Source organism: Megalops cyprinoides, chromosome 10, assembly GCF_013368585.1.
Source record: "Megalops cyprinoides isolate fMegCyp1 chromosome 10, fMegCyp1.pri, whole genome shotgun sequence".
Lineage (NCBI taxonomy): Eukaryota > Metazoa > Chordata > Actinopteri > Elopiformes > Megalopidae > Megalops > Megalops cyprinoides.
Genome location: NC_050592.1, coordinates 18,335,001 through 18,348,613, shown reverse-complemented (window position 1 = coordinate 18,348,613; position 13,613 = coordinate 18,335,001). Strand labels below are relative to the sequence as shown.

Sequence of the window (13,613 nt, the reverse complement as noted above, 5' to 3'; positions counted from 1 at the left end):
AAAAACAAGTCAAAATCCAATGTGACATCCATTTTTTATTGGTACAATTTTTATGGGTTCAAAGCCTGGTGACAAAAAGGGATATTTGTACAGGACTGGGTCTTGAACCACCCAGCAACTCATTTTCTATATACTGAGTTTCAGACAAATGGTTGTAATCCATGCTTGGATGTCACTGAGACAGACCATCTGCCATTTCTTTCTTGAAGAAAATGAACAGATTTGTGTGTCATCACCACAGCAGTGAAATCCAAGGTTAAATTTAGAAATTATGGAATCAAGTGGGAACACATAAACACCAAAAAGGAGAGGCCCAAACACCGATCCTTGTGGAACTCCATACCTAAATATTTTGAGTGGTGGCACACTTTTCGTTCAATCTCATTGAGTTAAATGGTACTTTTTAAGCTTTCTTCCCGTTTTTGCAATTTCCAGTCATGAGGCTTATCTCATTGTGGCAACCTTATGCACTTGTGCAGGAGTGCAATGAATGCAATACAGTCACAGGCTAACAACAATTCTTTTTGACACTACAAAGCCCAAAGTGCAGAAAGAGAGCAAACTCTATATGGAGGGCATGTGATTCTCTGGGACATCATCAAAGCAACTAATAGGCAACCAGGGATCCCTGGTTGTCAAGGCCCACGTTACCCTTGTGGAACAAAGACGATTGTGTTCTACTATGGTCTAGTGGTCACTGTTGGTGAATGACACAGCCTGTACCACTCAAGAGCCCTTCAGTGCTTCTTTTACTCTGATAAATGTCAGTTGCAAATAAAATGTTGCCCTCTGGCAATACCTCACATCAGACCATGAACCACCCAAACAAAAATACTGTGAGCCTCAAACTCCTATTGATGGTTCATCTAACAAAGGGTTGGTCTTTAAGATCCATTTCGTGTGCTAGAATTTTTTTTCCATTTAACAATTGGAAAGAAAAGAACTCAACACTATTGGTTTAACTATATACAGTTATATTTACAACTGAGTTCTAAACATTGATATCTTTCTGAAAATCCGTGAAATAACTAAATTCATAATACAGTTTTACACATCTTATCAGCCCCATACCTTGGAGCTGTTTGAATGTGCTTTATTCTTGAGCTGCAAGCTTAGGGAAGGAAGACCCCTAGGTCACGGGTCTCCTACTCAGAACAGAAAGCTGTTTTGTGTAGAAATCTGTCCAGAAACAATGTCTACCATTCATTCTTCACTCTCTGCCAGGGACTCTTTGTCACCTTAATGCATGCCAATTACCATAGTGTAAACTGGACTCCTTGTGTGGCTGTACTTCAAATACCACTTAAAGAGTTTAACTCTGTCATTGTAGCCATGTGGACAAATTGTTTAAGGGCTCTACACTGAACAGGCTGTACTTGCAGGCTTTTCACTTGGAAGCTCTCAGCATGAATGACAATGACAATCCACAAGGGGGTGTCAAAGAGTCATCTGTTTGAAGGTCGAATGCAATGCCTCAGGTCAGTTCAGTCCCATTCTGTGAAGTCCTGCAGGTACTTTCCCAGTGCTGGCTTTGTAGACAGGCACCCAATTGCCATCAGCCCTTTCAGGAGACACTTGAGATATCCTTCTGCAACCTCAGTGGAGACTAGCGGTGTGAAAGCTATGGCCCCGGGCACAGGAGCCACAAGAGCGGGCAGGCTGAGGGCCACACTCGCAAAGGCCCCGGCCACATTGGCTGTGAAAAGGCAGACGGTGAGCGAGCAGCTTAGCGATGACAGCGCCAGACAGCGTGACATCAGCACCAGGGCCTCCGGTGACAGCCAGTCGTGGAGCACCATGAGAAGCGCGGAGCCCAGCAGCAGCACATGGGCCGTGGAGCGGTCCTGACTGAGCCACAGGAAGCCGAACGACACCAGAGCCGGGGCCAGCACTCCCCCCGCCCACTCCAGCTCACGCTGGATGCAGTTCAGAGCCGGGCTAGAGACGGGCAGGGAGCACAGACCCGCAGTGCTGCACAACAGGAACAAGCCCAGTGCTGGGGCTCTGTGATCCTGCACCAAGGACAAACAGATGGAGAGAGAGGTGGAGACAGACAGGAAGGGAGAGAAGGGGATATGGAGAGAAATGGGACAGAGGGTAGCAAAAAAGGAATGACACAGAGAGAGGGAAGATACAAAATGGAGTGACAAAGGGGAGGATGTTATTTATTTATGACAGGATCATGTCTTTTTAACACGTTAGCATAAACACCACAGGTGTGATGGTTTATGATCACAGGGAAATCTGACCACTCCTGATTTACAGAACAATACATGTATCTGACTGGCTTGATAATTACCTTGAAAAGTTGACAAGCTGTATATAAGGCAGTCAGCCACAGAAAGATATCTGACAATGTGGTAATCCACAGGCTGGGACTGGCAGCCATCAGACATCAGCTTCACCTGCATTACAGAAAACGATTCAAGAGCAGTTGGTAGACTGGCAAAATTAGATGTGGTGCCAAGTATAAAAGCTGCTAGTTACCCTATTACACGGCCAAAATCACCTATAGCAGCTAGGAACGTGGCGAATGCCGTTTGTTTGCTCTCTTCCTCGGTAGATCATGGTTTAATGCCTTATTTTATCATTTTTAAAACTAACAATGCAAGCCACACTTACAATGAACAATGTGTAATAACGATACTGAACGTTTTTGATGCCTTGGGCGCGTAAATAAGACGGCTCTACCTACAGTAATGCCAGTTCCTGCAGGCATACATCTGCGAACAAAAAGTTTAAAAATAAAAGTACGTTCCTCCCTGCAGCAGGACAGGAAAGGGCAAAAACACGTTTGCGTAGTCAGCAGATCACACCGGCAGCCCTGAGCCAACTGGAGATGACAGGGAGTCCTGTTTTGTATGGATATGCATTTCGAAGAAAATAAACCTGAAGCACATCACACAACAGAAATTGGCATTCAATTCATGAAGTAATGTGGTTTCGTATATGGTGAAGAGAGAGAGGCAGCTACGCCCAAATTATGGAAATAAAATAACTTTATATTACCTCTCTCTGCGTACTGCTGGTTTTGACTGTCGATCAAGACCAGGGGCGGCAGGTCAAGTCCAATAAATCCTCTTGGACTGAGTACCCGAGAGTCAGCCTCGGGAGGCAGGAATTTCAGCATTGCGTTATCTCCCTGTTTACCGGTGCACCATGTGCTTTAACAATGACCAACATATCCAACAGTTTGTGCATTTATAGAGAAGCAACTGGTACAGCTTAAATCGTTGTAATGAATATCAGCAAAGTCACAATGGGACATCGTCTTATACGTGTACGTGACAAAATTCAACTTTCCAACATCATTATCGTTGGTAAGTTAGGTGACATTAACTACCAGCCATGAACAACCAATGCCGCCACCCTCTCCGCGTTCGCGCTGCAAGCTTGTAGGCATGACCCATGAGTCAAGTTATGATGACAACAAACAGAGTCGCAGGAACTTTCATCAGACAATACAGACCTTGTCAGGTAAGTTGAACCGAGACTGTCCGCCCAAAGTGACCTATCTAGCCAGCGTACAGACATTAAAGTTCTTGTGTTTTAGGTTTATGTTGCAGTATAGTTTTCGCAGAAATTGCAAAGCGAAACGTCTTACCCGAAGCTAGCCTGATTACGGTTTTTGTTGGTTTGTAGCAGGTAACTTAAAAGCAGAGGATCGCTAATTAAATTACGTTAACACACTACCGCTAGATATGACATTATGGCAAGCTCGCTGACTAGCTACCTAGATGACCGCATAAGTAAGCAGACTTCACTGTATTCAGTTTGGTGTGTCGCTTAGCTAAGTAACGTCATAGCTATCTAGGCAGTTTGCTAACACAGCTATGCAGCAAACTAGTTTGTTAGATTAAGTAATTTCTGTAAGAAATTATAGGCGTAGCAATTGTTTTAGCTGAACATTTTTTAAATCATACCATTGAAGGAAAAGCGGTGTGAAATTACAGCCAAAATTTCTCATTCTACCCTGTTTGGTTTCTGTCCTTCAAGGACTTCACGACAGCGACTGGTTGCGCATGCTCAAACTAAAAACTTCCAATTTTTGAAAATATGGCGGCTGAGCATCTGTGTATAACGGAGCAATGGATTCGGGAGAAGCTTCGACTTCAGCATAACTGCCTTGGTAATCCATGTCTAAGTCAATAACGATTCAAGTAAGCAATACAAAGCAATGTTTGTTGAGGCTAGCTTCGTGAAAACTTTCACTCTTTCTTTTCCTTAAAACAGCTGCTGTTAGCCAGCAGCTCCGTAGCTCATTAGTTACCTGGCTAGCTGTCTAGTCAGGTGGACAAACGTAAACAAGTTGACGAAAGCTGTCTACAGAGCTAACGTGCAAAGTAGCTAACGTTAGCTAGCTATAATACATTTATTTAGACGAGATTTGTCGTCAAGTTAACCTCAACTAGCGAGAAAATTAATTTCAAGTAAATCAGAGGGTCGTGTCACTTTCCCACTTGGAATACTGACTAGCCAAGTTGACAACTGGGTAATAGGCTAACTAACTAACAGTTAAGCTGTACTGGATGTAAAACTGGACATAAGTAATACTCCCCATTTTAGTTTTTAACGCTACTTATATTCATGAAACACTTTCAGTGGATGTCAAGTCCCTTTGTCTCCCGGGATCATACGAGGGGAAAATCCGTCACCTTGGAAACTCTCTGAAGAACTTTGTCCGTCTGAAAATCCTGGACCTTTCCCACAACGCTCTTGTCTCTGTTGAGGTGAGTGTTCATGACTGTACATGCTTTTCAAGGTACACAGCAAACTGAATATCAGTAAAGCAGAAATGTGGCAAATGTCATTTCTGTGGAACAGCCTTGTTAGGCATCTCTATAAATTTTAGAAGGGTCTATATTTTTATTAGATAAATCTGCGACTGTGTTTTTAGGTCAGATCACAATATAAGGTCAGTAGGACCAAACTGGGGAGATTGAGTCAGGGGCCCCAAAATGAAGACACCCCTTAGCTACCTTCCTTGTGCTCAGAGTACAAAAACGCTGCATGTCTTGCCTCTGATAGCCCTGCCAGTGTAAATGAGCAAGTGATGCTAATTGCCCATCCACAGGGTCTTCAGCACCTGAAGATGCTGGAGCAGCTGAACCTGTACTACAACAGAATCCCCTCGCTCCGAGAGGTGCTGGTCCTGCGCAAGCTGAAGGCGCTGAAAGAGCTGGACCTGCGGCTCAACCCTGTGGTGAAGAACAGTCCCGAGTATCGCCTCCATCTTGTGTATGCGTTGTCCAACCTGCGTAAACTTGGTATGTGTCCTTGCATGCATAGATTTTTCACTTCTGTCTTACATTTTTTATCAAGGATAGGGATAGGAACAAGGGTGTTTTCCATAGTACATTGTGAGATGGTACTTTTCTTGAAAAAGTGTATTTTTTTTTGGAATTGCTGTTAAGAGAAAAATGTAAGCAGTTTTTTTGGATGTCTCTAATAAATACAGTATAATATGATGCTCATTAAGTACTGTTGTGCTTTCCCTAGATGACTGCCCAGTCCGGGACAGCGAGAGGAAAGCATCCCTCCTGCATTTTTCGTCTGACGCTGTAGCTGAGTCACGGCGAATGCCCCATTCACTTTCTGACTCAGGAGATCAGAGGTGGAGTGCTGTGATACACACTGATTTCACACTTATCTGGGATTTAATATATATATTTCACATTTTATGATCATTGTTGAGGAGGTTCATTACCAATTGTACCAGGCAATAACACAATACCGTTGATGAAAGGGTTAACATAGAAAGAAAGTGTGGTTTTGAATGCCTGAACCTCTAGGGCTTCACCTGTGTTAATGCTGACAAAGTCTCAGTATTGGTTGTTTATAGTCCATAAAGAGGTTATTTTACACATTGCTGGTCTCTCATTCTGGTGACATTATATGTGTTCTACAGGAGCAGTCAGCCCAGGATGAAATCAGTGAATCGACTGGCCAGGAGCCGCTCTGTCCTGGACTACTCTGACGAAGCTGTGCTGAACCTGGTCGCCAAGAGCAACTGGGATCTGAGCAAACCGCCAGCCCTCACCGGCTCTGCCAATAAAGAGCCAGCATCACAGCTCTATCCTTTACAGGGTGAGGTGTTCAGTGGGTCGGTTGCGGACATGACGCTCCAGCGTCCGTGTTGTACCTGTAAACAACAAAAAAAATCACCTGCAATGTGTTTCCCTGTAAACAGCTAGACTAGTGTCCTTTTATTGTTAGTGTGGTTTTTACGCCTCATTTGTTTTCGTATTTCTCTTTCACCAGACCTACCTCCTGTTTTAAAAATGCTATCTGATTTTGTATTTCCTTGGAAATACATAGCGCAGGAACCAAAAAGCTTATAGTTTCTGTAGTTCTGTCATCTGTTTTCTAGGTAACCTTGGAGAAGATGTGTGCAGTTCTGAAAGCTCACCGTCTCCAAGGCAGGTGAGAATATTCTCACTGGTGGCAAGAAAGTTGAGTCATTTGTATCCTAACCAGGCTGTAAACAAGGCTGAAATGCCCCATTTATGTGGGACAGACAGAAGAATTCTTCTCAGTCATTATAAAAATGGCATCAAAGTTATCAGTACAGATAATGCCTGAGTTATAATAACCTGTCATTTTAACATTTATTCTTCAGGATTCATACAAATCCATCCTCAGGATTCCTGAAGAAATCAGAGACAGTGAGTTTGCTTTTCATGAGTGTAAATGATATTTTTAAATAATTTCTTCTGTTATTCTACTTATCCCACTGTAAAACATAGCTTTGTGGGACCATAGTTTACATTTTGTTTGAAATTGGAAACCTTTAAATTGGTACAGTGCTGCTAAAAGAATAAAGTTGAGTGCTTTATGTTTTGCTGTTTAAAAGAGCAGCGACCACTGCCTAACATGGGGCCTTCGAGGGGCGTGGCCTTGAGCAGAGGTGACAGTTCAGTGAGAGCCACTGATGGCTTGAGGGTCACCTTCATCGACTCCAGTCAGACAAGATGTCGCCCCGGGTCTGAACGGGGTGAGCCAGAAAGGTTCCAGGGGCAATACAAAATGCCAGCGAAGGTGAACTTCACCCCAAACCCCGGTGAGCTGATGAATACAGTGACTTGGCCATAACTGTGCAAAATGTATCTTTGCTCTTTTTTGTATTTAAGTATTTCATACCTCAGCAACCTCTTGAGTAACCTTTAAGTAAATGTTGGTTAGAAATAGATTCAATGTTGAGTAGTCAGTTAATTTCTTGGAAAATACTTCAGGATCACTCTGTTTGCTGCTGAAATAGTGTGTAATCTAAGCATTCTTGTCTGGCATCCTCAAGGAGCTCCTACATCTCCCCCTAATCTGTGCACTTCCACAGTGACAAATCATCCCCCCAGTACCCAAGATGCCACACGTCCTAGACTACCCCAGAACAGCCCCCAGGTCAAGCACCCAATTGAAGGGCTTGTCCCAAACAGAGAGAACTCCATCAAGGAACACCTGGTGAGAAAACATGCCCCTTTGATTGAATATGAAATATTATCATAGTATGAGACAGGTGATTCAGATTACTATGTGCCCATAACTATGTGACCATGCCCTTTAACACAGTTCTGTTTTTGCTTTGGTGAAAACATATACATTACCCACCATCCTCAGCCATGACATTATCCTCTCTCTGTCATTCATTCATGTCTTTTGGATTCTGAAATGTCACATTATAAGGGTGCTTTGTGTAGAGTGAAGTGCATACACCCAGTCTGCTGTTAAGTACTGCTTTCTGTACATAGAGTCGGATTTATGAAATCTGTATCATTCCAAATAGGAGTCTGTTGCCAAGGAAAGCTGTAGAAAACCTCTAGAGTTGTTGCTTGGCTTAGTGGACAAGCACTGGGATGGGAAGAAATCGCTTCAACGTGACCATAAATTCCTCAGTAAGTACCCAGCTGTATTCTCCAAATGAGTGTAACTCAGCTCTGTTTGGGCATGCCTCTTTCAGGACTTCTTTTAAGCTGGCACATATATCTCTGAAGTTTAGGCAACTGCCAAGGCAGAATATTTTATGATGCCTGAGTAAGGAAAAAAGACAAAAGATAACAACTTTAAATCATACTGTCTATGCAGAATTATAATGGAACTTTGCCTTGTGTTATCTCTAGAAGAAATCTTGAAATATTGCTTTCACTCCCAGAGTGTCATGCCAATACTGAGTTCATTTCTACATCACGTTTTCCACTTGCCTTTCTTTTCACCCATGTCTCTATGTCTGTTTCTCCATGTATACAGGTGCTTTGCACTGTGTCTTTTACTCCTTTCTAGAATCTCAGTGTTTTACACACAGTGGCTCTCTTCAACCACCAGTGTGATGCATGGCAACCACTTAACACCAGAAGGCTGGTTACAAAGTTTAAGTGGAGGGGTAGGGATGTTATTTAAAGCTGGAGATCTGAGGTGTTTATTTAACCTGCAGCCCAGGCAGCTCAGATTCTGAGCACACTGGAGCGAGAGGCCTTGAATGGAGACGAGACCACGAAGCACCTCAGAGAGCAAGTGGAGGCTCTGAACTCTGAACGAGAGAGGCGGGAGAGGGAACACCAAGCACAGACTGAAATTCTCTCCGCACAGCTAAAGCAGGCTGACAGCTCTATAGTAAGACCACATTTCTATGATGCATCCTTGGAGTTAGCTGACATTGCTCACAGATATATGTTCATATTCACATGGATTTGTGGGTATTTTTTTACTGTTACTTACTTCTGCTATTAACAAGTGCTCCTCACTGTTAACTTTTCCTGTCAAAATATATTGAAGGACAGTGAAACTTTCCTATAGTGTTTGCAGATGCATTTGATACATGGATATCACAAAGAGTCTATGCAACTGTATTATCAGTCTAGAGTACGTGGTAATTCAAGTGTTCTATTTGTAATGGATCAACTTGCAGTAAGTACACTGCAAGAAGAGGCAAATTGTTGAATTGTTTGATTTTAAACTGAATAAATGTCTAAGTATGCATAAAGATTATATATATAATATATGTTTTTAAATATATTGTGTGTGTATTTTTTTAACATTCCCTGGTTTGTGTATTTTAGGAAGACCTGGATCGACAGCTGAAGAACACCTTAGAAGAAAATGTGTCTTTGCAGAAACAGTTGATTGAAGTGGAACAGAGACTCTTGACGTGTGGGATAAATGGGGTTCCAGACACTGGACTCATTGGTGAGTGGATCTATTTCTGAGGGGTGTAGAGGAGCTCAGATAAGCATGAGTCTCCCACAGACATAAGGAGAACCCGAGTCAGGACAGGAGCACGTGTGGGTACTTTAGCTGGGGACAGTGCATCTTAATTCAGGGAACGAATGGGCAATTCAAGTCGCATTTTGACAGAACTGTGGAGATTATTTGGCTGAGATTGCTAAGGAACTTAATTGGAATAAAGGGTATAATAATGTTTGAACATTCGGTGTGGGTCACTGCAGGTACAGAATGCAAGATACTCGTGGCTCTTTTGGCTGAATTTGGGTTGGGTTGGCACAGCATGGTTTGTATTGCTGTGCATTAGTTTATATTCTGTTAGATTACAGATTATGTTATATTATGCTTTAGTTTAGGTTATATGCTTTGCTGTGCTGCAGTGTAAATTGTGTTGGGGAATGTGTTGGAGTCGAGTTGTACTTTGTGTTGTCATAGTGTGATTTGGACAGGCACAACGTTAGATTGTGGTTTATGTGGACAGTGTTTGTGTCTATTGACGGTGTGAGCTCTCGTCCCTCTCAGAGAAGGAGGCTGCCAATGAGGAGCTGAAGAGGGAGCTGGAGCTGATGAAGGGGGAGGTGGAGCAGCTGAGAGTGAGAGTGCAGCAGGGGGCGAAGGTGCAGGAGTTGGCAGACATGCTGCAGGAGAGCCACAGGTGAGCAACCCCACCCAACACTCCATTTACACCCGGCAAACGCTGGCCCTGAGGAGATGGCCTTGAAGTAATTCTCTGCTCTTCGCCTTTACCGCCTCACAGACCTGATCAAAAATGCAGGCCTTCTTTAGCTACCCTTTCACCATCATAACCTGAACCAAGACTAAAACCACAACTACCTATCACAGAGCTGGCAGGGATCCCGTTTGTTTCGATTTCATTACCTTTCACAGAGCCACTCACACCCAGTTCCTTGGCCAGCCAGTTGGAGCAAAGCATAAAGAAAACAAAAAACACAATTTCTTAAATGGGCCAGGCCCAAGTTTCCAGTTAGTTTCCAGAGTTATGCAAAGTTTACAGCTGATGAGGTACTCTTGTCACGAAATGAAGTACCACCATAACACCATGCCTTTTTGTTACAAAAAGGCTGCAGACAGGTTCTGAGTGCAGTCCTTCCTGACTTCTGCACAAGCCATGACAAACAGTGAAGGGTACCAGTATGCATGTAGCAAAGCTAAAAATGAACTGCACTGGAGTTTCCCTACTATAGTATTTAAGAGTTAAAATTACACATCATCTTTTTTGCATTCCATTACAGTCAACTCGTAACAATGATTAAACATTGATTAAATTCAGCTGGGGTTCAAATAGAATGGAAGACCAGGGAGAATAAATGAAACAAAATCTTAATTTGTTGTCCGCTTCTTTTTCCTATATCCCGGCCCCCGATTCCAGATCTCTGGTGTCCACCAACGAGCGCCTGCTGGCGGAGCTGGCGGAGAGCCGGGCGCGCCACAGGGCAGAGGTGGAGAAGCTTCACTTCAGCTTCAATGAGCTGAGCAGGACCATCAGCCTGGTGCCAGAGATGAGCAAGAGGCTGAGACCAGAGGACATGTGAGGAATCTGTATCCATCTGCGGTCAGTTACTCTTTTATGAGCCAGTCAGAAACCTTTGCTCTCTAAATCCAAACATGACAGATAATAATAAATGAGTTCCTGTAACACACTATTCCAGCCATCACAGGGTTTGTCATTACTAGCTCCCTGTGTCTATATGTATACAAGGATGTACAGAATCTATTTTTGTATATGGGACCTCGTATTGTGTACTATGTAAATAATTGTATTTTGGTTGTTTCTGATTAATTTATTTATCTAGACCTGGTAGACTTGAATTAGCAAACAGTAAGACTGTGTAGACAGCCAGCCCCTTGCTGGTTTTTATTGCAAACCCTAGTTTGAGGAGTCATATTTCATCCTTAGCTTAGGTTGAATGTGATGTTTAAGTGACGTTGTGACTGTTTAGAACATAAGCACAAGGTTGTGGGATCTCTTGGGTGCTATTCTACTATGCCTGTCGCTGTGAGGGTAAATCATGTTACCTGCATTTAAAAACTGTATTTGCATAGTCTGAATTGAATAAATTATAACATGAAAATTGAAGGGCTGCTTATTTTAGTAACCCAGTGCAATGGAGATCAGGAGCAGAGGTCATTGCAATGTAGAAGTGTGGCTCAGTTGTGTCGTGGACCTCTGCATCCCCTCTCTTCTCATTTACAGCTTAATGCTTTCGCCTCATTCTCGCTGGCCGTGTTCAGAAATCTGAGCATAGCGTTTGCTTAGGCTGTTCAGGATGGCGGTTTTCGTTTTTGTTGAATTTCGACCAGTATACCGGACCCTACATCCATTCCAGAAACTTCAAGAGGTCCACGTGCCCCTCACTCTGCCTCTACAAGCCAATTACAGAACTGTGCCTGCAAATTTCAGAGGTCTGCTTATGTGAGCAGTTTTCTCAGGTGGGCCATTGTTACACAATACAATAAACAACACACACTGTTAATTTGTAGAACGGCCGTGCAGACGGAAACATTTTGTTTGGTTATTGCGCGGTGAGCACTCATACTCCCACTAGGCCATCTCTAGCCACGTTCAGACTTGTAACAGTGAGCTGAGTGAGTAGTCTCCATCCAGGATGCAGTACATCTGGAGTGTATGAAAACCTGGCCAATTTGGGTATTAGCTCTGGGCAAGTGTAAATGCTTTTTATTAGATGTCATTGGATGAGTGGCAGGTACCCAGGCTTTCTTTACTCTGTTCTGCTGCTGTAGTTGGCTGAAGGTTTGAAGCCCCTGTCTTCCTGTTTATTTGTGAAATCAAAGAACTGTTCATCATAGCAGAGTGTGAGTCCTGTGATAAAAAACATCTGTCTGAGCTTGACTTTGCTTTGACACATTGAAAATAAATTCTATTTTATGACCTCTCAGTGTGCTTCAAATGATGTTGGAGCAAAGCAGGCCCCTCCAAATTTAAAATCGTTTAGGTGTGGGACATGGTGGTACCGTGAAAAGACCACCCTCTGCACTTTAACCACACCTCACATTAGTTAAAACTGGAACATGGAAGCACCTTCACTCTCCGAGGACAATGAGAAAACACACCAGCATCCTGCCATGCATACTTATCAAATTAGAGGCATTGGCCCTGCAGTAGCCAACAGGCCAGACAACAGGATGTCTTTTTATAAGGGATGATGTAAAAATGTAAGCTTTTTCTACACTGGGCTATAATGTGGGACTTTTCCAGCTCCTTCAACGTACCCAGCTTTTCAAAAGCGGTAAGAGTTCAGTCCAATCCAACATCTCATGAATCCAGTTAGTACACACTCCAGGACAAAGGGTTTTTTGCTTTTAATGAAACTACATGACATAAACACACACGTGAGTATTAAAGATCTACCTTTATTGTAAAGAACAATGTCAAAAACACTTTGCATGCACAAGGGCACAACAGCAAAAAAGGAAATATTTGTAATAGAAGACAGTATTTTTCCTCCAAATAAAAGGAACAGTATTTGGCATCAAGCACACAGGTAACATCCAATTATACTTGAAATACTGACACAAAGTTGCACAAGCTGGTTGCTTGTTTGCGATGATGTCATAAACATGAGACATTTCTTGAGTGGAACCTTAACCCACGTCTGATATTTTATGTATTAAAGGGAAAGTTTGATAAAAATAACTTTGAAAAATAGATTTCCTATAAAAGTATAACCTCTGTCTGCTATTCTACCCTTTTAATTCCTTTTATACCCATAGAAAGTTTCATATTTTTCCTGTTGTAACTATAGGAAGGATTCATGTTGGATTTTTTCAGCCTACAGCAGTGATACAACCCACAGACATTCAACCACACATTAAGAATGGGAAGGAAACTAGAACTATAACTAACATTTTTTTGCTATAATCAAAATAATTTATTTTTATAACACTGCCTGAACATCAGTTCTGCTTCTGGTTCACAAAATTACAATGTTAAATAATATCTATGTTTTGGGGCAATGAAAATGTCAGAAATTAAATCTTTAAAGTTCATCTGTTATCTGTTACTTAAATGCAAGAATATGTTCTGTGGTGGCTTGTTTTGGGATTTATTATCTCAGTATTCTGATATAATTAAAATGGTTATCTTGAGATAACAGGATACATAACTCTGGATTTTCATATTACCAGAATTGTTTTTTTTAATTAACCATAAAATATGTATCTATTTTTAAACCTCCAACATTTAACCATGGTCTGTTTATTTACTGGTCATGTCATGGTCTTGCCTGAATTATACTGAAACAACAAGCATTAAATAATGATTTCACTTTTTGGGTCAAACCAATTCTAAAACCAAGTTCAGACTATATATATTTTCTTAAAAAGCTGATATTGTTACAGTCTTACCTAACATTTTCTGG

General features: G+C 42.2%; 2 protein-coding genes across 2 annotated transcripts; one reads left to right on the top strand and one right to left on the bottom strand.

Moving 5' to 3' along the window:
- Positions 1-1,341: 1,341 nt before the first annotated feature.
- On the bottom strand, positions 1,342-3,734 carry LOC118783942. Its single transcript, XM_036537875.1, has 3 exons — positions 3,605-3,734; positions 2,300-2,405; positions 1,342-2,012 (listed from the first exon to the last, which is right to left on the bottom strand). The coding sequence occupies exons 2-3, from the start codon at positions 2,387-2,389 to the stop codon at positions 1,485-1,487; spliced, it is 618 nt and encodes a 205-aa protein (XP_036393768.1). The 5' UTR covers positions 2,390-2,405; positions 3,605-3,734; the 3' UTR covers positions 1,342-1,484.
- Positions 3,735-4,047: 313 nt separating this feature from the next.
- On the top strand, positions 4,048-11,023 carry cep72 (centrosomal protein 72; the record flags this gene model as incomplete). Its single annotated transcript, XM_036538741.1, has 14 exons — positions 4,048-4,129; positions 4,603-4,730; positions 5,075-5,267; positions 5,500-5,614; positions 5,909-6,087; positions 6,371-6,423; positions 6,620-6,665; positions 6,854-7,060; positions 7,334-7,458; positions 7,781-7,889; positions 8,426-8,604; positions 9,051-9,177; positions 9,736-9,868; positions 10,604-11,023. Coding segments are annotated over 14 exons (1,839 nt in total), but the record flags the coding sequence as incomplete, so codon positions are not given.
- Positions 11,024-13,613: the final 2,590 nt, after the last annotated feature.

Excerpts from the sequence above, each read along its gene's own strand:
- LOC118783942 (XM_036537875.1), bottom strand. The coding sequence starts at position 2,389 with ATGGCTGCCAGTCCCAGCCTGTGGATTACCACATTGTCAGATATCTTT. Across the intron at positions 2,013-2,299 it reads CAGCTTGTCAACTTTTCAAG|GATCACAGAGCCCCAGCACT; the intron begins GTAATTATCAAG and ends TCCTTGGTGCAG.